The 23,400-nt window shown below is 37.4% G+C and overlaps 4 protein-coding genes across 4 annotated transcripts; 3 read left to right on the forward strand and 1 right to left on the reverse strand.

The window, feature by feature from the left end:
* The first annotated feature begins 1,221 nt into the window (after nucleotides 1–1,221).
* LOC110857674 lies at nucleotides 1,222–2,676 on the forward strand. The gene is made up of 3 exons (XM_022106276.2): nucleotides 1,222–1,443; nucleotides 1,515–1,605; nucleotides 2,032–2,676. Exons 1-3 carry the CDS (start codon nucleotides 1,318–1,320, stop codon nucleotides 2,244–2,246), a joined length of 432 nt encoding a protein of 143 aa, XP_021961968.1. The 5' UTR covers nucleotides 1,222–1,317; the 3' UTR covers nucleotides 2,247–2,676.
* LOC118438278 lies at nucleotides 2,472–5,372 on the reverse strand. Its single transcript, XM_035858214.1, has 5 exons — nucleotides 5,217–5,372; nucleotides 4,302–5,072; nucleotides 3,760–4,240; nucleotides 3,548–3,681; nucleotides 2,472–2,696 (listed from the first exon to the last, which is right to left on the reverse strand). Exons 1-5 carry the CDS (start codon nucleotides 5,325–5,327, stop codon nucleotides 2,616–2,618), a joined length of 1,578 nt encoding a protein of 525 aa, XP_035714107.1. The 5' UTR covers nucleotides 5,328–5,372; the 3' UTR covers nucleotides 2,472–2,615.
* Nucleotides 5,373–5,652: 280 nt separating this feature from the next.
* Nucleotides 5,653–10,602, forward strand: LOC118438300. Its single transcript, XM_035858258.1, has 5 exons — nucleotides 5,653–5,780; nucleotides 6,242–6,313; nucleotides 6,418–6,483; nucleotides 10,267–10,347; nucleotides 10,435–10,602. The coding sequence occupies exons 2-5, from the start codon at nucleotides 6,251–6,253 to the stop codon at nucleotides 10,600–10,602; spliced, it is 378 nt and encodes a 125-aa protein (XP_035714151.1). The 5' UTR covers nucleotides 5,653–5,780; nucleotides 6,242–6,250.
* Nucleotides 10,603–10,906: 304 nt separating this feature from the next.
* Nucleotides 10,907–17,666, forward strand: LOC118438301. The gene is made up of 4 exons (XM_035858259.1): nucleotides 10,907–11,227; nucleotides 16,589–17,051; nucleotides 17,320–17,444; nucleotides 17,532–17,666. The coding sequence occupies exons 1-4, from the start codon at nucleotides 10,907–10,909 to the stop codon at nucleotides 17,595–17,597; spliced, it is 975 nt and encodes a 324-aa protein (XP_035714152.1). The 3' UTR covers nucleotides 17,598–17,666.
* Nucleotides 17,667–23,400: the final 5,734 nt, after the last annotated feature.

Below are 23,400 nucleotides of genomic sequence, written 5' to 3' on the forward strand. Positions count from 1 at the left end.
GTCACGGTCAAAATGGAAATTGTCTCTCACGGATTCCTTTATAATTTCGTTTAAACTGAGCATTATGAAAAATCCTGAAACACGTTTTCTATTAAGTACTTGTCTGAAGTTCCATAATTATCGTGGTTTTGTTAAAATCGGAGTTAGACCGCTGGCGTCATCGAATTGATAGTCTGACTGCTTCAGGCCCAAATGCTGACAATTATTTATTTTTTATTCTTACCGCTTGGTACAATTCTAAAAGTATTTTCAGCTAAACCGTTGGCTTTTCACCATACTGTATGTTTTTGAATATGTACCTGAATTCAAGAAATAATACAATAAGTGTTCTAAGAACTAAAAGGAATTGAGTTTTGGGACCTGCATCTTCGCCAATTCCAAATGAGTCTGGCACTTTTTCAAATTTTTAAAATGGATAGAAAAGTATTTAATCGCGAAGGGTTTGGGAAGCGTTGGGAAGTAGCGAAAAGTATGTCATATTCGAATATTTGTGCAACTTAGGTTCATGTAATTGATTTTTCTCCGTCCCGCCGATGTTTTCAAAAATATGGCTGAGTTAAAAGCGCAAGTAAATGTCACCATTTTCCCATGAAAAATAATGTGCTCTGAATACTCGTAGAATATTATCTGCTTCGTTCCATAATGCCCTAGTATTCTGGAGCGAAAACGATAACATAGTATCGAAAATATTGAACTTATGAAAGGGCCCGGCACTTAAGCTCATACCAGGCCTGACAATTTCGCGGTACGGCTCTGTCGTTGAAAGTAACAACCATTTCTGTCCATTTGTGTTAGTTAAACATGATTAAATTAGTAATAAATATTTTAATAAATATGTCGTAATTTTTATACAATTTATATCTGCACGCTGTGAAACATGCGCTACTTTAACCAATACATATTTGCATGTGTATGTTGTAAGGAGACTATTAACCCCATTTATTTATTCGAGATACATACTGATTCAAACGCAATTGTTTATTATGTCATATTCCCAGTAAAAAATAGGGTGACAAATTCATACAGACGTGTTTCGCGAAAGCAGGCACACACAGAAAAAACATTTTTAGCAAAATGTGTTACTAAATTTATACAAATATGTATGTACACACAGAGGCTGAGGGGCATGCCAGTCTGGAAAATTATTAGGTAATCAAATCATCTGCATAATTCATGTAATTCATGTACCGCATTTATTAAGGACTACCTACAACACTAGACCTGTCACTAGCAGTTGTGGAAGAGGCAAAAGCAGATAAAAGCATAACTTTTCGAAAAATCTTAACACCTACATATAAGCTTAAATTAGTTTCAAGAATGAAGTGTTTTGCCGTGAGAGTCATAATTGTAATTTCAATAGTTTTCGCAACTTATGCAGCCGTGGGGACGCGTCAGTATGGGGAAAATTGTGTGAACAGTCTCATAGCCGGGTTGGGTTTTGGGGTGAGGATTTTTTGGCAAATGTGTATTTTTATACGTACAGTAATTAATCATTGGCTAATTGTGTCAAACAGAAGGAAAGTGAGACATGCAATTGGGACAACAATTTGGTCTGTCTGGGGTCCAAGTGTGCCTGTAATCCGGCCGGATTTGTGTATCAGAACGGTAAGTAAATATGAAGATATTTTTTATTACCGGATTTGTTTTGCACTCTTAGAAATCCGGCATTAAAATAATACCAAGCGGTATTCGTTTATGACTCTAGGCGGTATACCGGGATGCCCAGCATTAAAGTTTAGTTTTACTATGTCGGTTATAAAATTCTACGGCTCGGTGTAATTTTAATACCGAGCGGTGGCAACTTTAAGGCTGGGAAAGTAATAACTGCGTAATTCCAGGTTTCTAACAATGTAGTTTTTGCACGCCTAATGTCATTTTCAAAAATTTTGCACTGAAATTAAATAATTACCTCATGTGTCTTATGTATCCTGTTTTAAAAATAACTAATTTACAATTATTACCAATTAATAGAAAATGCTAAATTATTCCCAATTTAATAAGTATTAGCCCTGATAATTTTCTAATTTGCAGGACTTCTCGGCGTCGACGTGCTCGGTGGGGGTTGCCGACTTCGTGCAAATTTTCCCTGTTCTTTCTCTAAAACGGCGTGTGTCGTAAATTCAAAGTGCAACACGGTCTGCCTTTGTGACACTGGGTATCAGATGGACAGATTTGGAAAGTGCGTGTCTGCCGGTGGGGACGGGATAGATATCAATATTAATGTTCTCAGCGGAAGTAAAGTTTAATAAAAATTAGTAAATTTTTTTTAAAGTTTCAATCGTCTTTTTATCTTTGAAAATTAGTAGGAATTAACTCGTAAGCTCGGTAATTATGGCAAGCTTTACTTCGTTTTTCACTTTTGTTATCGAATTATGCAAATTTTAATAAGTGAATTTTTAAAACAAATTTGAACTGAAAGTTATTATTTGTAACAATTTTGACCAAGTAATTTTGAAACCGTGGAAATGTGGCTATTTAAACATCAAACTGTACAATTTAGTAATAATTTAGATAATAATTTTACCGTAAATATAAACAAGAGTACTAAAATTGACGATATTTTAAAATACAAGTAATTGAACCCCCTAATGAGTAAATACCACCAAAACAATTATTCAATTATCAATAGTGATACTAATTGGCAAATTATGCTCCCGAATAAACGCCTGAAAATTGTCCTTCGTCTCCTCCTCCATCTGCGCAAATTTAATAATAAAACCTATCAGTACAGCTTTGCTTAGCCCGAACCAGGGTTGATTAGTAAGCTCATGTTTGTCAGAATTTTCAATTATAAAATTTCAAAATTCGACCCTCCTAAACTCTAATCCTAAGTTTTTTATCCAGTCCACGCTAAATTTTAGCTAAATATATGAACTCTTAGAAATCGGTGTGGGTACCCCTTAGTGCCCCTCTGGTTACTTTTTGTTCATCTTTGACTTCGTATAATTTCATGAGTAGCTATGAAGTATCACCGTTCCGAATTTCTACTTCTTGGAACAAGCTATGAAAATCGGTATGGGTCACCCCGACGGGTCCCGGATATGAAAATTTTACAAATTTGACTTCATAATCTTCCATTAGGGGCCTTTAGCAGCCTCTATACCAAATTTCAGCTCGATTAGATGATTTTGAAAAATCGGTATGGGTCACCCCCTCGGGTACCTCCGGTTGAAAAATTTTCCAATTTCTATTCATATTCTTTCATTAGAAGCCATTAGCAACCTCTCTGCCAAATTTCAGCTTTCTACGACAATTTTGAAACTTTGGTGCTTAATACCCCACCCACTCCGATGACCCCCACCGGTCCAAAACTTTTCTGATCGAACCCATCTTCGAACTCGGTCGTTGCATTGCCCAGATACATGTCTGTACCAAATTTGGTCTAAATCGATCAACTCGTTCGAGAGTTATCGAAAGACAGACGGACGGACAGACGGACGGACATGACGATTACATAAGCCCTGCTTCGGGCTAACAATTCATATAATTTTTGCATTTTTTAACCCTAAAGTATAAAATGAATGAATGTAAATGAATATAAATGTACCAAAAATCCAGTAAAATCCATGCTTCGAATCGTCCTACATGACAGAAGGGCATCTCGCATCTCGTCCAACAGTCTAAGCTCTGGGCGGTGGGGGAGAGGACCAGCGATGAATTTAAGCGACATGTTCGTCAAACCTAATAATTAATTTAATTAGAGGCATGACATTTCTTAACTGTTCATCAAGTATTATGATAACTGTGTGAAATGATAACCTCTCCATCCCGCCATTCCTCCCAATACAGCAATGACCAATTGAGCGCTACTTATCTCGCTCACTACTCCACACCAAATCGCAAACTCGACCTTCCCGCATGTCAGGTCCCAGTCGCTGAAGGAGTGCATCATTTCCCTCAAAGCCAAGAAATATTGGTCCGAATCCCCGACCTTTCGAAGCCCCAACGCCAAGTTCAATTGCTTCACGGCCGGGAAGAGATCGGCTAGCCTTTCAGCAGCTTGTCCAGCCCTGTCGGGATAATAATCGCACCATACGTCGAGCGACGTTATCCCTTTATGACGCAAATAGTAGTGTTTAATCAGTGCAGAAATGTCACACTGCAAGATATTCGTATGGATGTTCGAGATGGAGAAATGCGTCAATTTTGGGAGCTTTGTGATGTTTAACGAGTCGTTAATGATACGCCCATCGGGAGCATTAAGCATGAGGTGGGTGAGCTTCGGGAGGTTCAAGTCCAGCTAACAGTACAGTAAAAAATTAATTAAACTTAAATAACACTAAAAAGAGTTGTAGTTTTACCTCAGTCGGGTTAATATCATTCCCAATAAGATCTAGGATCAAACTTTCCAAGGAAATTCGACAACTTTCTATCATTTTCATCATCTCAGAGAGTTTGAACTGAAAACGACCCGTAGAATAATATATGACCCTCAACTTTTTGAGTTTTCTGCATCCCGTCAAGTCACAGAATGTAGTTGCGTCAAGGTCGAAGTCTTCCAAGTTGGGGGCCGCGTTGACCAGATTTTGGCAAAAGGTTGACATCAAGGACTTTGCCACGTTTTTCTCACAGCCGGGCGAGATATTTAAGTGGAACACTTTCAGATTGGGGAGGAGTCGAAATTGAGTCATTTCCGGTGGCGGTGCTCTCTTATCGAGATGTGGTCCCATGGCGATGATCGAGATGCGAGTCAAGTGCGGGAAATGATAAGTGCTCCAAAGTTTCTGCAGGGGTTCAAGCGTATCGACACGATAGAAGTCCAGTGTTTCCAACTTGTCAGAAATCTCGGGTAAAATCATGACAAATTTGGTGGGCAGATTGGTCAAAGTTTCAGGACAGGTGCAACTATCGTCCAAGCCACATGACAGGTTTGTGTCGAAATATATGTGCATGTTCTTGGCTAAGTCGTGATTGAATGAGGTCAACTCTGCAGGATTTGTGCGGGGTGTCGAAAACCTAAGGCGACCCTGTTTCCCGAGAATTGTGGTGCCCACGTCGGTCCAAACGGTGCAAACGAGGCGAATTGACTTTAAAGTGAGGGTATCCAAGAAGCCGAAGACGTTTTCCAGGATCTGAAACAATATATATTTGCACAAATTAATTAAATATGTTCGAAGTTGACTTTATTTTGCAAAAGTTGAATGAAATGGGAGACATTGCACATTGCAAAATGAACACAAAAAGTTGGATAAATTATGAAGTAAGTAATTAAATACCAGAGGATTGAGCAAAACCTTCATCGCCACTTCATTAACCTCGGTGACAAAATCACAATTCTCCAATTGTGCGGCCGCTTGGTCAATCTCGGCCTTCATGGCGGCGGACATCCTGTCGGTGCCAGCCTGACGAACCAAATACGATAAATCATTAGTTACAAGCTGTCAGAGGTTTTTAATTAGAATTAAATATTGCAAAACCAAAAGAATCATTCAGAATAAGGTCGGACCTTATTAATTTCCCTCCGCAAATCACGAGCAGATCCTGAGCCGAAAATGCTTTGACGAGAAGCGAAACGAGTTTCAAAATTGGTAATTAATTTGTTCAATTAAAACTAAATTAAAACAAAATGTGCGGCAGGCTGTCAGCTTTCTGAATAACTTACAACTTGAGATACAAGTCTCACAGTTCCCCTAATAAAGTGAGGCGAGGTCAATTTGTCAACGTTGGATGTTTACTCGTCACAGGTTCAGAGCGACGGGACTCGAACTTTTAATTTCTGAGGAGTCAAATTAAGAAATTTAAATATAATACTTCCTCCTATTAACTAATCAAACTAAAAGGTGAGACAATTTTATCAAAATATCAGACCAGGTTACAGGTCGCTTAAACAGTTATAAATATCTAACACCTCACCAGACTACATTATGTAAAGTCGGGAAACTAATTTCGTTAATTGAATAATTACAAATTAATTTATGATGTCACTTCTTATCAAATCAACTCAGAATTCTCTTTAACTTTTAACTGACTGATATGACTTAAAAAGTCGTCATAATTAATACAACTTTTTGTAAAGTTTAAACTTAAAGCTAAAATACAGTCTGGAAGTTTTGCAAAGTTCCTCCCTATAGAGAGGAAGAAAAGTTCCTCTCTATACGGAGGATATATCTCTATAGGGAGGAAGGTACATCTTCCTCCGTATAGAGAGGAACTTTTCTTCCTCTCTATAGGGAGGAACTTTGCAAAACTCCCAGACTGAAATAATTTTCGCAAAATATTAATTTGTTCGTAAATTTTGCAGCTTGACACGATGCAGGTTGAGAGTGACTTATCAACCCAACAAATGGACGACAAGGATGTCGCTACCAGTGTGGTAATGAATCCTTTGTTAACAACTTATTTATTATTAAACCGTTTTTCCAATTTCAAAGACAATTTTTACAATGAAAAATAGTAATGTGTTCCATAATTTTGCAGGGTGACACAATGCAAGTTATTGACAGTCACTTATCGATCCCACTAATTGATGACATACTGGATGCGGTAATGATAATGAATCTAGTTTATAAACTTTGGTCACAATTTGACACTATACGCCCCTCTTATCATCTTATTGTAAATTAGTGTTCATCTCTCATCTCACGGTTAGATAAGAGACAGTGACGAAATCTTGTGCCTTTTAACACATTACAAATTTAACACAGTACATTTCAAACACAGTACATTTCAAACACACTATGTACTTTTTTAATTCTACTGAATGTTTACTACTACACACGGTGCTCGGGGGATTTTTGGATTAAGACAGATTTCAAACGACTTACTGGAACGGACCTGTCCTGGTCATGACGACTTTCTAGTCTCTTCCCAGTCTCTTCCTTTGGATAAAAAAGTCTTGCCTCTTTGAGGGCCAAATCTCGAGCATTCGAGATTTTACGAGGTCTATTTTTCCAATTTTCATCATTGTATTATTCTTTATTAATGGAATAATGCCTGTGCAGACACGGCGACAAAAACGACTCATCACTGATAGTGGAGCACCTGACAATTCCATTCACTTCTCAGGGAATCTTGCTCTTCAACAACTCCCATTTACTGGTCTTTCGACACAAAATGAAGACACATTATCACTACAAGACGACGACGACTCAAGACTTTCACATTCGTCGCTCCATCGTCTGGATCGTTTTCAACTTCAACTTCCGGATCGTCCTCAACTTGCTAAATTAAGTAAATCTAAAGGTCTAAAATTTTGCCATCAGAATCTAAATAGTTTGAATAACAAATTTGATGGTGTGGTCAGTTTTTTGTCACATTGTAACCCAGATTTGTACGGAATCACAGAATCAAAACTGAAACCTAGTAGGAATAAGGATGGTATGTATGTCATTGATGGTTATAATTTTATAAGATCAGATCGTACTTACAATGAAGGCGGAGGTATTATTATCTACATTAAGTCAAGTCTAATGTTTGAACAGATTGATTGTCCAATTAAGCCTTATCATAATTCGGAATTTCAAGTAATCAAAATAGGATTGAAAAGTACAAAACCAATTTTAGTAACAATCCTCTATAGCCACCCTTCCACACCACTTAATAAGTTAGTTGATTTCTTTCGTGAACTTAATACTTTTCTTTTATCCTTTGACACTGAATATTATATTTTAGGAGATTTTAATGTTGACTTATTAAAATACAAAGAGTCTTCTCCACTTTTTAATGTTTGTAGAGAATTTCGTTTGAGTCAACATATAGGACCCACTCGTAAAGGGAAAACTTTGCTGGATCACATTTATTCCAGTAATAAAATTAATGTTAGTTTAACTGGTCACTTTCCATTAACCAGTTCTGATCATGACTTGACATTTATAGTAAGGAAATGTAATTCAATCAAATTCCAGACTAAAATTGTAGAATATAGATGTTATAGAAACTGTGATTTCACGCTTTTCAATGAGGAACTTTCAAAATTTACATTCGATACAGAATCAGATCCTGATCACGAATTCTATAGATATAACAGTTTCTTTATGTCGTTACTGGACGTACATGCTCCCCTAAAGAAAAGGCAGATTAGACCGAAGATAAACAAATGGTATACATCTAATTTAGCTTCCTTGCGTAAAAACAGGGACATGTTAAGAGTCCGTGCAGATAAGACTCAATTACCCTCAGATAATGTAATTTATACTAAAGCTAGAAACAAATATAATACCTGTTTATCAAACGCGAAAAAACATTATTTTAAGAAATCTTTTGTAGAGTCCATCAGTAATACAAGTAATTTGTGGCAAAATGTAAACCTTCTTTCAGGTTATCGTAAATGTAATAGAACCCCAATCACAAGACTAAATGACACTGTAACAAATGAGTTATATGACACAGAACTCACAATTAATGATTCATTAGCCTCGCAATTTGTAATTAGCAATGATAATTTAATACCAATTGATTCTTTAACAGACAGTATCACAAAATACGAAATAGAGTACCCATCATTTGACTCGGCTGAAGAATTTCAATTAATCACGGTGGAAGAAGTCAACACTGCAGTTAATGATGTAAAAAAAGACTGTTCATCTTTACTGTATGTACCACTTGTTTTGTTGAAGCGATGTATAGATATTGTGGCTTTTCAACTAGCAATTTTGTTTAATCTAATATTAGTTAATTGTGTAGTTCCGCAGCCTTTTAAGATCACAAATGTAACCCCATTGTTTAAGGGGAAAGGATCAAGATTTAATCCGACAAATTATAGACCGATTAGTGGTATTATTGTTTACTGCAAAATATTTGAACGGGTATTATACCATAGATTACAAACTAGAATAGATGTAAAATTATGTAATGAACAGCATGGTTTTAGGAATAATCGGTCTTGTCACACTGCAATAGTTGAATTATCCAATTATATTTATAAAGCCTTGGACCAGACGAAAGGCAAATGTGTAGTTGTATATTTTGATGCAAAGTCAGCGTTCAATAGTATAGATCGATCCTTACTAATTAAAAAACTAATGGATCAGTATAAGTTACACCCTATTTATGTTAAAACTTTGAATAATTACTTGACGAATACGTTATTTAATATTAACAATGGGGGCAAATTATCAACTAATTATTATTGTAATGAGTCAGGCCTGAATCAAGGGGGGTCGATTTGTCCAATGCTTTACGGAGCTTATCAGGACGATATATCAAAAATTATCACTGTTCCCTTCTTGCTTTATGCCGATGATTTGTGTGTGTATGTATCAGGTAATAATTTGGAGGAAATATTTGGTATATTGAAAGCTCAGATCAAACTAATACAGCAATGGTATATTGAAAATAACATGGTCATTAATTACACAAAAACCAAATATCAAATATTTCACAAACCGAATGATAAAATCCCAGAAGAGTATGTACACGTACCTTTGTTACTTGAAAATGGTTATGAAATTGAGCAAGTTTCCTCATTTAAGTATTTAGGTATTGAGCTTGATTCCACGCTAAGTTTCAAGGATCACTTTGAACAAGTCCAAAAAAAGGTTTCTAGTAGTATTGGGTTTTTGTATGGTATAAAACGTTATTTAACAGATAAGGTTATGATTATATTACTTAATTGTTATGTCCATTCAATAATCGATTACGGTATAACTATATGGGCCACTCTCCCAGACTCGCAACTTGGTAGATTACAACGTAAAATAGATCAATATCTTGTAAACTTCTACCTTCCAATAATTGCCAAAAACAGCGTGCGCGAAAGGCAAGTAGATATAAAGAGCTAAGAAATAAGATAGATATTGTCCAACTAAGAGAAAAGTGTGGTATTCTCCCAATATTAGAACGTGAAGATTTATATTTACTTAAATATGCTTTTAAATTTCTGAGAGAAAGTGAGAGTTCTTCGAGGTCACAGCGTAGTTTCCCACTCCTTAAGTGCCAAGTGTTCGCACTTCTATAGCAAAAAATTCAATTAATTTTTGTGCCATAAAATTATGGAACTCTCTCCCACGTAACTGGGAAAGTAATTTAACTTTTCCTAAATTCGTACAGCAGTGTAAAGAATTGCTTTTGTCAAGAAACAAGAATTGTTACACTTATTATTAATTTATAGATAATTAGACTAGTGCTTTTAAATTATAGCATTTCTGTCATGAATTGGAAACCAGCTTATATTAGCTGATATTTGTTGACAGTTGAATAAAGGTTTACAATACAATACAATACAATCCTTTGTTAAAAGCAAATTAAACCGTTTTTCAACCTTCCAAGCCTTGGAATCAAAGGAAATTTTCACAATGAAAAATGGTAATTTATTCCCAAATTTTACAGGACGATACGACGCAAGGTGAGAGTGGTGACTTACAAATTGACGAAACGAATGTCGCCACCAGTGCGCTAATGAATCCTTTGGTAAAAAATAAGTTAAATATTTATCATTAAACCGTTTTTAAAACTTAAAAAGACAATTTTCGGAATCAAATATATTTTCTTGTGCAGCTGTTGAACTTAATCTTTTCCTACATGGACGCCCGCAGGCTGAAGAAATCCGTGCGCCCGGTTTGCACCCTGTGGGCCGATCTAGGCGCCCCCTTTCTCGGGAAAAAGACCAAGTTGACGTTCTCGGAACACACGACATGCGACACATGGCGCAAGTTACACTCTTAAAAATGATCATACCCTTTTGAAAAGTAAATTAATGCACTCTACAAGTTCTATATTAAGTAAACCATGGTAAATCAAGAATTTTTAAGGTGAATCAAGTATTTATAAATGCGCCTTTCCTTCAGGTCAATGTCGAATACTCATTTTTACCCGAGCTGCACAAAATGTGGACATCAACATCACACCGTTTCACGAACCTGTCCAAAATTTCAATCATCGGTTTGTCCATGACTGAGGATAATGCAGGCGCGATTCTGACCGAGTCGTACCCGACGATGGCGAGAATGTGAAGATGATCTCCATGAAAATGGCAAACCACTACAATCCGGTGCAGGATATGATGGCAGCCGCCATATGTCAAAAACTGTTCGAGTCTACCCCCAACCTGCAAGAGGTGGAGGTGCAGGCCCGTTTTTATCTGGATTTCGCCCCCTCCAAGAAACTGGCCAAGCTGAACTACATGTTTGTCCAAGTCTTCGACTGGGACGCAGAGGAGAACCCCAGGTTCATGGAAATGGACAAAATGGTGAAGATGTTGGAGTCCTGTCGGGAATCCGTGACCGAATTGAGTCTCTCCCTCGTGGGAGACGACGTTGACGACGAAGAGGTCTTTGACGACATCCCGCAGGTATGTACATATGGCGGAAAGATATGGAGTTATTTTAGCAGCGGCGGATTTTAAATATTTACAACAAAAACAGCAAGAACATTCATTAGATAGACAGACAAAGCACTCTTAAAAATAATATGGTTGCCCTTTTTGCAAAGTAAATGTGGTCTCAATTCCAGAGGCTAAGTGAGCCAGGCCCGGCCCTGGGCATAAAAAATTCCGATCAGAGCTACACGCCGCCGATTTTCGCTAGTGCGTCAAAGACGCCGACCCGATTTTTCGTGCGACCAACACCGGGTAAAATCGTTGGGGCGGTCCCGGCGCAAATTTCTCGGCACGCGGCCGGGGAAAATTTGTTTCATATAAACGATACGAATTGGGTTTGTACCCTCGATTTCGATGGTTTGTTGGAATTTTACTGTCGAGTTGAAGTAAAATACAGAAGGGAGGGCGTCTCCTTGATAACGAATTTGACCATTAATATCTTTGGCACTAATAGAAATTTTGAACTGAAATTTTTACTATTTGTTCACCTAATACTGAACATTATTGGTGCAAAATTTCAATTCGCTAGTGCAAATCGAACCAGAGATATATGCATACGAAATAATGTTTCTGTCCCAAAGCGTTTCCAAAACTAATTTTTTTTTAAATTTAGAACTAATTTAGAAATTTAGATTTAGACACTCTAGAATTGTGAATTGTTCATAGAATTTTATGTGGGTGTTATGAAAATTTTTGGCATCTATGTGTCTTTCATAAGCAACTCAAAATCTAAAATTGTGTCACCTGAAATCGAGTTTCTCAATCCATACCAGATGGATTTGTACAGAAAAGCGTGAGTAACGTATTTTTGTGTTAATGGAATTTCATCAATCACAATAGTTGAATTTTTTTCAAGTTTATTATTTTAGCGGTTGAAGGAGACATTTCTGATGGTAATGCAAACAGATTTTGGACTACAAATATTTCATTTCGCGTTATGGAGTTAGTTGGGAAAAATTAGCCACATTTTGACAGTTTGGGGGTTGTTATAACTTTTACTCTGACACTCTACGCTGTTACGTTTTGATCGAAATTTAAACTGCATTGTGTACTACGGACATGGGGTCACATAATTCGCTATTTCCTGACACTTTTAGCTTACCAACAACTGCTCCATGTGCTTCGATCGGGTAATTTATGTCTGGAACAAGAAAAGCCATCCCTGTTTTACTTTGGGGCTAAATGAAGGTCTGCTTTTTAAACTAGAGAATTGAAATTTTGCACCTATAATACCAACTCCAGTGCCTATTAATTAACAAAATTTCAGGTTGAAATTGCTACCAGTGCCAAAGATATTAAAAATCAAAATCGTTATCAGGGAGACGCCCTATCCTCTGTATATCATTAAATATTTTTTAAAGCAACATCATCTTGATCAGATCAAATGGTAATGGATAATTTTACTGCACATAACAACGATTTCGTTTCTTTTAAAAATTATCCTCTCATGGGATGAAATTATGCATTCGTGCATAAACTGTGCCGAGACAAATTACGCAGACAAATGTCAAAAGTGCTAAAAATTGAAGTTTGACGGTTTATGTATTTATTTGTGGTTGAGAGGAAGAATATATTTCGCTGAGGCCAAAACAATTTTCATGTATACTTTTGCTGAGCATACCGTCGCGAAGTAAAAATGTAGGGGTTGTATTCCTCGGAGATTTTGATCGGACCGATTTTATATCAGAGCTCCACGCCGTTGAAAAGTCAGCGGCGGCGGCGTGAGTAGCGAAAACCGTCGGCGGCGGCGGCGCGCCGATATTTCTGCCTCAGTTTACCAGTCAGTGATCATACCTGACCTCTTTATTAGCTCACCCTGCCTAGCATGAGAGCTATTGAATTCCTCTTGTCCGTCTGTCCGTCTGTCTGTTGACGAGTTTTTTGCATCAATTGATGCTAGTTAATAAGCCCCAAGACCATTTTAACCCTAATTTGTAGCACAATTGGTATCCAAAAATCGTTAACGCAAAATGGTGCGAAATAATTGGAGGAATCGATGTATTCTAAACCAATGATTAGGATTAACTGAAAGTTCTAGTTAGCCTAGGCAGACATAACTTAACCTTGAAATCATGTCAAAATTTAGTCCCAATTTTAGCCATTTCGGCTGCACCATTGGTGCAATATTATATCAAATTTATTTTACATATTTCCCGTTTTTTCTGTACCATTGGTGCAAAATTATATAAAAATTATACATCTATTTTATCCGCTTATTTTGCACCTTTGATGCAAAATTATGTCCAACTAATTATACCAGGGTGAGCTACTTCTAACGTTACTACGGTTTATTTAGCTTTCTAATACATAGTAATGTATTTCGGTTGCTAATTTTAATTGGTTCAGCGAAAAGATAAGCCGACCCATTTTTTGATTCGTGTTAATTAGAGTTATCTGCACTACAGAATTTCAAAAATATTTCTCGACTAAACCCATCAGTAGGGTTGCCGCGGGTAACGGGTCGGGTACCCGTTACCCGCATACCCGCACGATTCTTGCGGGTACCCGTTACCTGCGGGTAGCGAGAACTACCCGCACGGGTAACGGGTAATTCAGTTTTTATTTAATTTTCGTCATAACTGAGGGTTCACAAAGAAAGTTAGCAGTAAGTTAGTCCATTTACCAACAAAAGCGTCAATTTATAATTTTTCTATGTCAAAATTTGCCATTTGCCAGTAACAAGCGTTTATAACGAGCGTGTCTTTACGGAAACCACGGAAACCTATGCCGGCCTCAAATACATTTCACGACCAGAAAATGCGGAGAAATTATTGTTTCTCAAGTATAATTTGCTTAAAATATCAGTAACAATTTGACTTGTATTTGTTTGTATTTATGTAAGAATGACGAGATTTTAATTTGTGCTTTGAAGATGAAAAACCTGAATCCGATTGAAAGAAAAAAATGTATATGTAGACAATTTTTTTAAATGAAAACTTCATTTCAATCAAAATTTGAAAAAATCAAACTAAAAATTGAACGTTTTTCAATCTATATGAATATTGCCCAGCGAGTATATCAAAAAGTCAGGCCAAAATTAGGAATCGTGTGATACTTATCTATCTTTCCGTTGAATGGCCCCTTCGAAGAAAAATATGGCGGCAACGTTTAATTTTGAAATGTTCTATCTTTTCCTCCACTGAACGAAAACCATGGTGAACTTTGAACTCTGTCCCCCAATAGTTTCCTTTCAACGGGTCATTCAACGTAGAAATAAGTCTCATGTACATTTGTAATTTCTATTTGGTGGCTTAATTTTTTGATATATATAAATCGGTATAGCTTGAAAAACGATCCAATGTATGAATGTAAGCCACAAATTTTGGTTTAAAAAATAACGAGTGATATCTACGAGTAATTTATGGCATGCGTAACCTGCATAGCATTTTCTCAAAGTACATATCAACGCAAATGAATAAATAATTGATCAAATCAAATTTATTCTGAAGTTTGGTTAGTTTTTAACCTAATTCTCATAACGGGCAGCGGGTAACGGGTACCCGCACGGGTACGGGTAGTTGTGCTGCGGGTAGCGGGTCGGGTAACGGGTAGCATTTTTGCTACCCGCGGCAACCCTACCCATCAGCCTTATGTAATAGCCATGTAATTCGATTCTTGACGGAAATTCGAAAATTTAAAAGTTTGCTTGATTTTACATAAAATGGAATGTTTGAAATCTTTGTAATTGTAAGTTTTAAAAAACCACAGGACTAATCACAATGTCAGATTCTCAAAAAACAGCAATTTCAAAAAGTCAGGCTATTTATGCACTCAATTTGTATTGCCCAAAATATCATACTTTAAATATACGTTATAGACTGTTTAAGTGGCGTCAAAATTTGAACTGATCTCTAATTAAAAATGCATTTCGGAAAAAAAACTATTCATTTTCTCAATGTCAATCACAATCACAAACGGAACCGTTAGAACCCAAATTTCGACATTTTTTCTCGTTTTAACTGGTTTTAATTGTAGGAAATATCTTTTTTCTCGGCCGCGCGCCGGCACTTATGCGGCGGCGGGGCGCCTCGGCGCGCCGATGAATTTCCTCGGCGGCGGTCGCGTGTCAAATCGGGTCGGCATCGGCGGCGCGCCGGCGAAAAATCGGCGGCGTGGAGCTCTGTTTTATATTACCACACGAAAATCAGCAAATCCGTTAATTTTTGTTAACAACCGAAGTTCACCGTGCAAAGGAATTTTTAAATTATTCAAACGTTCAGACATACCTTTCGCTTTCCTAAGTTCTTTTCGAAGCTTGATGAATTTAAAAAGACAGTTTCGTACACATATCAAATTTCATACCTGATAGTTGATACTCCAAGGAATTTATATGTTGCACATTGTTTGAAAATTGTAAATTAGGCTAATCCTAAGTCGTGGGATTTTTTTAAACCTAGAAACATGTAAAAACAAAAAAAAACCATTTTGAAAGTGCACATCTAAAAAATTTAGCCAGGAAATCTCAATTTAGCTAGAAAAATGCAGCTTCGTAATTTTTGAAGTTGCGCCAACATCGAAAATCCGAATTGTTTTGGTGGAGAAATGGTTCTAAAATTCTGTCACGCAGCAAAATTCTCCCATTGTCACCAGTTAAAAAATATGGGGCTGCTTATTGTGGTCATTGAACAAATTAAAAATGATCTGTTCAATATTTGAGTAACGGCTTAATATTTCATATCGCAAGGCTGAATAAATATAGTTGTTACAATTATTGACTGAGAATTAAGGGTAAAAATATCGGCTGCGGCCGATATTTCACCGACTTGGAGCTCTGATTCCGATTCATGTACCGGTTGCTGTACATGTGCTTTAACAAGCCTCAAGAATAATAAATAAACAAGAAAATTGTTAAATAAGTAAGAATGCCAAAATTGTGAAGTGGGCTGTTTTCCGAAAACTTCGTTTTTCGTGGAACTTGTAACCTAACAGGAATTCACAAAAACTAGATGTTGCCAAGCTATTAAAAGAAATTATAATTTTTTATGCAAATTTTTAAGTAAGCCCGAATGGCCCGGCCCCTTTGGGGCCCGGCCCTGGGGAAAGTACCCATCCCGCAGCTACTCACTTAGGCTCTGCTCAATTCTATTAAATAATAGAATTAATATTAAGTAAACTAAAACTATACCAAATCCGGAGTAACATTAACTTGATAAAGTGTTAAGATTGCTCTGGATTTAGTATAGTTCGCTTAATTTACCTTTGGAAAAAGTAACATTTTTCTTAATAGTGCTATTTTTCTTTGTTCGTTACTTACAACTCCATTTTTGTAATTTACGAATCAGCCATTTTTTGCAAAATTAAGGATACGTTTTAATTTGTATTTATTTATTTTAGACTTTATTCCTCCCATCCTTCACAAGTTTGACCCGGCTGTCAATCTTTTCCTTGAAAGCTTACCGGTGGGGTGACTGTCTGTCCGAGACGAACCTTCCGAATCTGACCCATGTCAAGCTTGCCGGTTGTATGCAGCAAGGTTTCATCCTGTCCGACATTTTTGCTCCTTTGCTGCAAACTCACGTCGGGATTACGTCGCTCGATCTGGAAGCCGTGTATGACGGAGATGAAGACAATGTCGGCATTGGGACCGACATCGTCCGTCTTTTCCCCTCCGTGAAAATGCTACAGCTAAAGCTGACCGTTTTGGAAGAAGTGGAAGACTACGAAGATGTCCACCTCCTGAAGCAAACGTTGCGCAACTTTGCGCCTTGGAAGCTGACCTGGGCGTTCGTGCAGGTGGCAAATGTGCGAACTTCGGGCGTCGTATTAGGCACGATGAAGGGTTTGAAGCGATGGAAAGGTAGAATAAGAGTGATTTAATTAATTCACTCTTAAAAATAATGTTACCCTTGAAAAGTGAATGGACTCTCTGAATCCTACATTAATCTTATCCATACTAAATCCAGAGTAAATTTAACTTGATAAAGAGTAAAGTTGACTCTAGATTTGTTCTAGTTTAGTCAGTACATTTACTGCAAAGACTGCATTTACTTTTCAAAAGGGTAACTTATTTTTTAAGAGTGCTAATGATTGATGGATTAGTAATTTGAGTAATTTTATTTGTTTAGGTTTGCCTCGAACCGGGGTTCGCTTTTTTGGTGCAGGTGGGCAACGTTTTGTTCTGGACGATACCGTGAAAAAGGTTCTTTTGGCGTCGAGGGAGGTTAGATGGATGGAAATTCGGGGAGTCTTGGTAGGCTTGATTAATTGATTTGACATTTAATTTTGCGATATTAAGTTTACTAATTTATGGTTTAAATATGTTTACATACTTATGTAGATGGAAAACATGGATGAATTTGAAGAATTCATTGACGAGAACGATCTCCGGATTAGTTTGGAGTAAATCCCTGTAGCAAATGCAACCGTTTCAAGGGTAGAACTCGCACCGGAGTTGCCATTTCGCCAGATGTTGAAGGTCCCTTGATTATACCTTGACATAAAAAATAACATTTAGAAAAAATCGAGTACAAAATTCGTGATAAACGTTTCAATTCGCCTAAGGGTGACCATATTTGTCCTGACTAAAACCAGGACATTTTTTACAAAATTTATTTTCCATAATATTAAGTGCTTGGCGAAAAAATTTTCCATAATATCTAGTTCATGGCGGTTCAGGGCCCTATTTCACCAGCGCTCCGCACTCCATACTCCACACAAAAGATTGTGGATTTGTGGAGTGGAGCGTTTCACAAAAGCAGTATTTTGTGAAGTACGGAGTGTAAATTCCGGAGTCAAATTTTGGGGATTGCGGAGTGAAATTTGAGCTTCCCCGTTTCACCAAATTTTACTCCACGAAAGGTCATCGCTCGAAACTCTGCACTCTACATATTTTTTTGCAAAGTGCTCTGACACTCTGCAATTGGCTTTTTAGCCCGAGTAAGGGCTTAGGTACCCGTCATGTAGAGTTTCTCAACGGGTTCGGGTCGTTATCGGGTTTCGGGTTTTTATCGGGTTCGGGTTCGGATTCGGATAAGGTTTTCTGTATCCGAACCTTATCGGGTTCGGATACGGATCACGCTTTCAGTATCCGATTGTTATCGGGTTCGGATTCGGATTTACCTTCGGATTATCCGAAAACCCGATTCAAAATTGAGCGATAAGATTTAAGTCCCAATAAGATTTTTAAACATTGCGAGTTGTTTAAAATAGGTTGTCGTTCAATTAATGGAACGTTCATAAAATATGTAACCAAACTTTCACCATTTCTGCGTCCTCCCTCTCCATTCCATGTACACATGACGGGATAGAAATTTTAACCTGGGAAAGATTGGTAACCTTATCTAATTCTATCTGCCTTTCTATCTTGGGTTACATATTTTATGACAGTTCAACAAATATTATGACAATAGTATATAATAATACCCATGAGTGATGGATAATACTACGGGAGTAAACAAAAGTTTATGCAGTAGAAGGCTGGTTTCTTTTTTGACAAAAAATAGAAGTTCTAAAATTGAAGCTCAAAGTTGTGATTTGTTATTACTAGTTCGAGCCATAGGTGGAAAACAAATTCATTAATTCACAAATGAGCTTATGAAATTATTTTATGCTTATCGGGTACTTATCGGGTTTCGGGTTCGGGTTCGGATAGAGCTTATCGGGTTCGGGTTCGGATTCGGATCGTTCCCCAAACAAATCGGATTATCGGGTTCGGGTACATATCGGATTCGGGTTGAAGGTATCGGGTTCGGGTTCGGATGAAGGATTTCGTACCCGTTGAGAAACACTACCGTCATGTCCGTCTGTCTGCCTTGCGATAACTGTCGTAGAACTAATCCGATCGACTTGAAATTTTGCACAAATGTAGAAAAGGGGCAAATGAGGAGTCAAGTTCGTAGATGGGCGAAATCGGTCAAGTGGTTGACTGGTGGGGGTCATCTGGGTGGGTGGGGTATTATGCACCAAAATTTCAAAATTATTGTAGAAAGCTGAAATTTGGTATAGAGATTGACAATGGTGTCTAATGAAAGAGTATAAAGTAAAATTTTAGTCTACAGGGACCCTAGGGGGTGATTCGTACCGATTTTTAAAACTCATTCAATCGAGCTGAAATTTGGTGTGGGGATTTCTACTGATAACTAATGAAAGACTATGATTGAAATTAGACATTTTTTACCTGGACGGACCCTATGGGGTGACCCATACCAATTTTTCAAATTCGCCAAATCGAGCTGAAATTTGTCACATAGGTTGCTAATTGCTACTCATGGAAGAATATGAATTTAAATTTGAAAAATCAATTTAAATTTTTAAATTTGAAAAATCAATTTAAATTCCTAAATTTTTTGACACACCTATCAGATAAAATTGCATGCAAAAAAGTCGACGTGATAACTCTTGGCCTGACTCGGGCTATATCAAGTCTGCACTGTAGATTTTTTGTGTATCGCTTTATGATTTGATATCAACTGTAAACTGTAAAGTGAAATATGAAGTGAAATATATCTATAATCCTATATTTTTTGTAATTACAAATAAATTAACTGACCATATTATCACTTGATTGGATGATCCGTGATCATCCTGTGATCATTGATCACAGGTATAGAACAATAAATTTATGAGGGTGTCAGTCGTTTGAGAAGAAGAGAATGAAACGTAGCATTGAGAAAATTAACAAGGTCTGAAATTTAGGCGAATGAACTCCGCGTTTTCACTCCGCAAACCTTCATTTTTGTGGAGCGAAAGTTTGCGGAGCAGGTCGCCACTGTGAAACGCTCCCACTCTGCACTCTACAAATTTTGTAAAGTGCGGAGTGCGGAATCTGGAGTGCAGAGTAGGGTGTGGTGAAATGGGGCCCAGATATCACCGAATTTTTAGAAAGAGCCTGGAAGGCAATTAAGTAAATACTTATTACATACACGTTGAAAAGGTTTTTTACGATCGTAAAAACCGGGATACTTTATCCAAACTGTGGCATTTTCGGGGACAGGCTTTAACGGGTTTTAAAAACTGGGACTTGAGAACCGGGACATGTCCCGGCTAAACCCGGACGTATGGTCACCCTAGGGCCACCCACGTTTGAACTAGGGTATTTACCTTTTATCCACCTTGTTCACCATGTACCATGGGTTGAATTCAAGATACGTCTGAAAAGCTTCGACTTGAGGGACAATATCTGTGGAATAGCTGTTCCCTGAAATCTCCCTCCCTACTCGAACAATGTCCTTGACAAAATCGCACATTCTCCCAAACTCTGGATAATCTTTCAGTAATTGGGGACTTTGTGCTGGAGTGTCCCCCTTAAGTATACTTAGGTAAGTTTCATGAAGTAGGCGAACGTTTTCAAAGTCGGGCGATTTCCCCATTTTCTCGAAACGGGTCCAATCTGTCTCCATGGAATCATCCAAAAACCACTGCCAGATGAAGAGACGAAAACCGAAATCCATCGCGGGGGAATCAAATTCGGCATTGGGCATCCAGTACACGATAAATTGTACCGCGGTGAGGACCATGGTTTTGATGGAATACCGTTCAAAATGGGCATCCTCGAAACCAAACTGGTTTGCAAGGTTGGTGTATTTCACAGCAATTTCGTCAATTTTGGCTGGATCGAGTTCTTCACGAGATAGGTTTGGCTGTATCCGTACGAAGCGTCCTTGCACCGATTTACTACCGAAGGATGGATGGAAAACGTTGGGAAATTCGAAGTCTACCTTGCCGTTTAGCTTAGTTGGGCGATACTTTGTTGGTTTCATTATAAGGAATTGATAAACCGGACCGGTATTCTTGTAGTGTTTCCAGATAAATGTGTAGGTTCGTATTGAGGAGGGGATAGGATCACAGCGATTCTTTTATACGTTTTCTAGCCTCCAGTTTGACAGGGATGACGTACATATTTCTTGGATTTTGAAGGCCACAGTATTACTGTGACAGTAACCTTGAGTTGGGTGGATTGATATTTTATTCATTTTCAATGAAGCCGCTTCACAGTTCTTTTTTGGTTAAATTAGTAACTTGCTTAACAATCTTTCATCAATCAGGTTGCATAAATACGTAATACACAACAAATATCTAGCAATTGTAAAATGTAGTTTTACTGAAATGTTATTTGCAATGTTATAAGAAATTATTTCCATATTTCCTCCTTTATCACGTCATCATTAAGTTTACTACTTTCCTTAAACAAATCATGCCTGCTAAATGCTGACGAAGTACCAAATAAATCTTCCCAGATTTCCCGGATGTGTAACTTAACTGGTTTCTAAAGTTCATAATGCTCGGACTTGGAATCAGGCCCCAAATGAATTGTTGTTTCGCGTCGGAGTAGAGGATAAATCCTGTTATAGAATATTTCCATGTAATTAATTAGGCGAGATTCTGGTATTGTGATTGTGAATATTGGTAAGTTGAGAATATGCAAAAAAAAGATTAAATCAGAATTTTCATTTTATCCGCATCTGCACCTAAATATGTAAATGTATATAGGTTAGAAATCAAAAGTGCATATATTTATATGTATTAGAAATAGGAGGATGTCGGGTTTCATTTCCATTTCTCAGCGTCAGACTAAATCAAGTTTTGGATTTGGACGTTATTAGCTCACCCTGCGTAGCATGAGAGCTATTGAATTCCTCTTGTCCGTCCGTCCGTCCGTCCGTCTGTCCGTCTGTCCGTCTGTGTGTTCACGAGTTTTTTGCATCAATTGATGCTAATTAAAAATCCCCTTGACCATTATTGGATAAGTTCGGCGCACCATTGGTATCGAATAATCCGTGGCGTAAATGGTGCGAATTAATTGTGCAAGTACATCGAGATAGGACTGTAATTATGGAATAAGTACCGAGTAATTGGTTATTAAAAATGATGCGTAACAATTGGGCCCTTTATTTACCCCCAAAAATCAATGAGGCGTAACAATTGGACCATCTATTTCCCCCCAAAAATCTGTTCTATTTGTTCGATTTTTCTGCACCATTGACGCTAAAATATATAAATTTTATAATAAATAATTGGGAAAGGGATGCCATACGCACCAATGATGCAGAATGTCGGGATAAGGAACCATACAATTTTTTCAAAGTTTTCAAAATTATGTATCCCGTTGGTCGCTAATGTTCCACTAGTGGTGCAAACTATTTTCGTTTTTTTTTATTTTTCCGTTTATATTACACCATTGGTGCAATAATCTATGAGAGTTATAATCTATTTTGTCGCCTTATTCCGTACCTTTGGTGGAAAGTTATATGGAAATCATTATGACATGGTGAGCTACTTCTAACGTTACTACGGTTTATTAATCTTGAAAAGATGATGTCGCAGGAGACAAAACCGGCTTTTGGTATTGTCTTTTGGTATTGGCTTTTGTCAAGTTGGTTATATTTACAGAAGAGTAGCAATAATGAAAACCGGAATCTCTTGAGATTATCTCTAGGGCCACAAAAAAATTGACTTTGTTAATATTTGCATAGTTGGTAGAGATGATTTTTGTGAGTACAACGGTACCAATACTTTGGTTCAACTCGCCCATTCCCCCGGGGGGAGGGGCCGAAAGTCGCAAAGATTGTAAACGGGGCAGCGGATTTCACGATGATGGTTAAAGGTATCGAAATACTACTTTCACCAAAAGATTCCTAATTGTTTTCTCTACAACACAAATCGAGCGTTTTTGGAAATTCGAAAAATAAAATATTCAAAAAATAACTTAGAAAATTTTGGATGAGAATTTCATGTCTCATATCACCCCATAAATGGGGTATCGTTGGAAAGGTCTCGGCACGTGGATTCTATATATATGGGACAGGTTTAAGGCGTAAAATCGTGACCGCGGCGAAATTCCAACAATGAAAATAAATATACAAAGCATACATACCTATATAAATATGTCCATGTTATAAATAAGTTTTCTAAGGGTACACAACTTTTTTCTACGCTACCAATAAATTGTGGTTAAAAATGGGTCCTACATGTATATATAGTTCATTTCCAGAATTGAGCATTTAATTGTCTCATTCTAATTATAATCGAAGTAGGGTAAGTACTTTCATCAAAAGTCGAAGAAGAACTAATTGACCTCTGCACTCCATCCCGAATCCCGTAACCCCACAACTGCAAGCTTGGACTCATTCATTAGGTGTGAATATTTCAGGTCATGCTTTTAGAATGCTTTTTGAGTAATAAAAATACATACATAAAAGAGTTTTTGC

This window comes from Folsomia candida, unplaced genomic scaffold (assembly GCF_002217175.1).
Source record: "Folsomia candida strain VU population unplaced genomic scaffold, ASM221717v1 Fcan01_Sc019, whole genome shotgun sequence".
Classification (NCBI taxonomy): Eukaryota; Metazoa; Arthropoda; class Collembola; order Entomobryomorpha; family Isotomidae; genus Folsomia; species Folsomia candida.

Excerpts from the sequence above, each read along its gene's own strand:
- LOC110857674 (XM_022106276.2), top strand. The coding sequence starts at position 1,318 with ATGAAGTGTTTTGCCGTGAGAGTCATAATTGTAATTTCAATAGTTTTC. Across the intron at positions 1,444-1,514 it reads TAGCCGGGTTGGGTTTTGGG|AAGGAAAGTGAGACATGCAA; the intron begins GTGAGGATTTTT and ends TGTGTCAAACAG. Across the intron at positions 1,606-2,031 it reads CGGATTTGTGTATCAGAACG|GACTTCTCGGCGTCGACGTG; the intron begins GTAAGTAAATAT and ends TCTAATTTGCAG.
- LOC118438278 (XM_035858214.1), bottom strand. The coding sequence starts at position 5,327 with ATGTCCGCCGCCATGAAGGCCGAGATTGACCAAGCGGCCGCACAATTG. Across the intron at positions 5,073-5,216 it reads AGGTTTTGCTCAATCCTCTG|ATCCTGGAAAACGTCTTCGG; the intron begins GTATTTAATTAC and ends ATATTGTTTCAG. Across the intron at positions 4,241-4,301 it reads ATGATATTAACCCGACTGAG|CTGGACTTGAACCTCCCGAA; the intron begins GTAAAACTACAA and ends CTGTACTGTTAG.
- LOC118438300 (XM_035858258.1), top strand. The coding sequence starts at position 6,251 with ATGCAGGTTGAGAGTGACTTATCAACCCAACAAATGGACGACAAGGAT. Across the intron at positions 6,314-6,417 it reads AGGATGTCGCTACCAGTGTG|GGTGACACAATGCAAGTTAT; the intron begins GTAATGAATCCT and ends ATAATTTTGCAG. Across the intron at positions 6,484-10,266 it reads TTGATGACATACTGGATGCG|GACGATACGACGCAAGGTGA; the intron begins GTAATGATAATG and ends CAAATTTTACAG.
- LOC118438301 (XM_035858259.1), top strand. The coding sequence starts at position 10,907 with ATGGCAAACCACTACAATCCGGTGCAGGATATGATGGCAGCCGCCATA. Across the intron at positions 11,228-16,588 it reads TCTTTGACGACATCCCGCAG|ACTTTATTCCTCCCATCCTT; the intron begins GTATGTACATAT and ends TATTTATTTTAG. Across the intron at positions 17,052-17,319 it reads GGGTTTGAAGCGATGGAAAG|GTTTGCCTCGAACCGGGGTT; the intron begins GTAGAATAAGAG and ends TTATTTGTTTAG.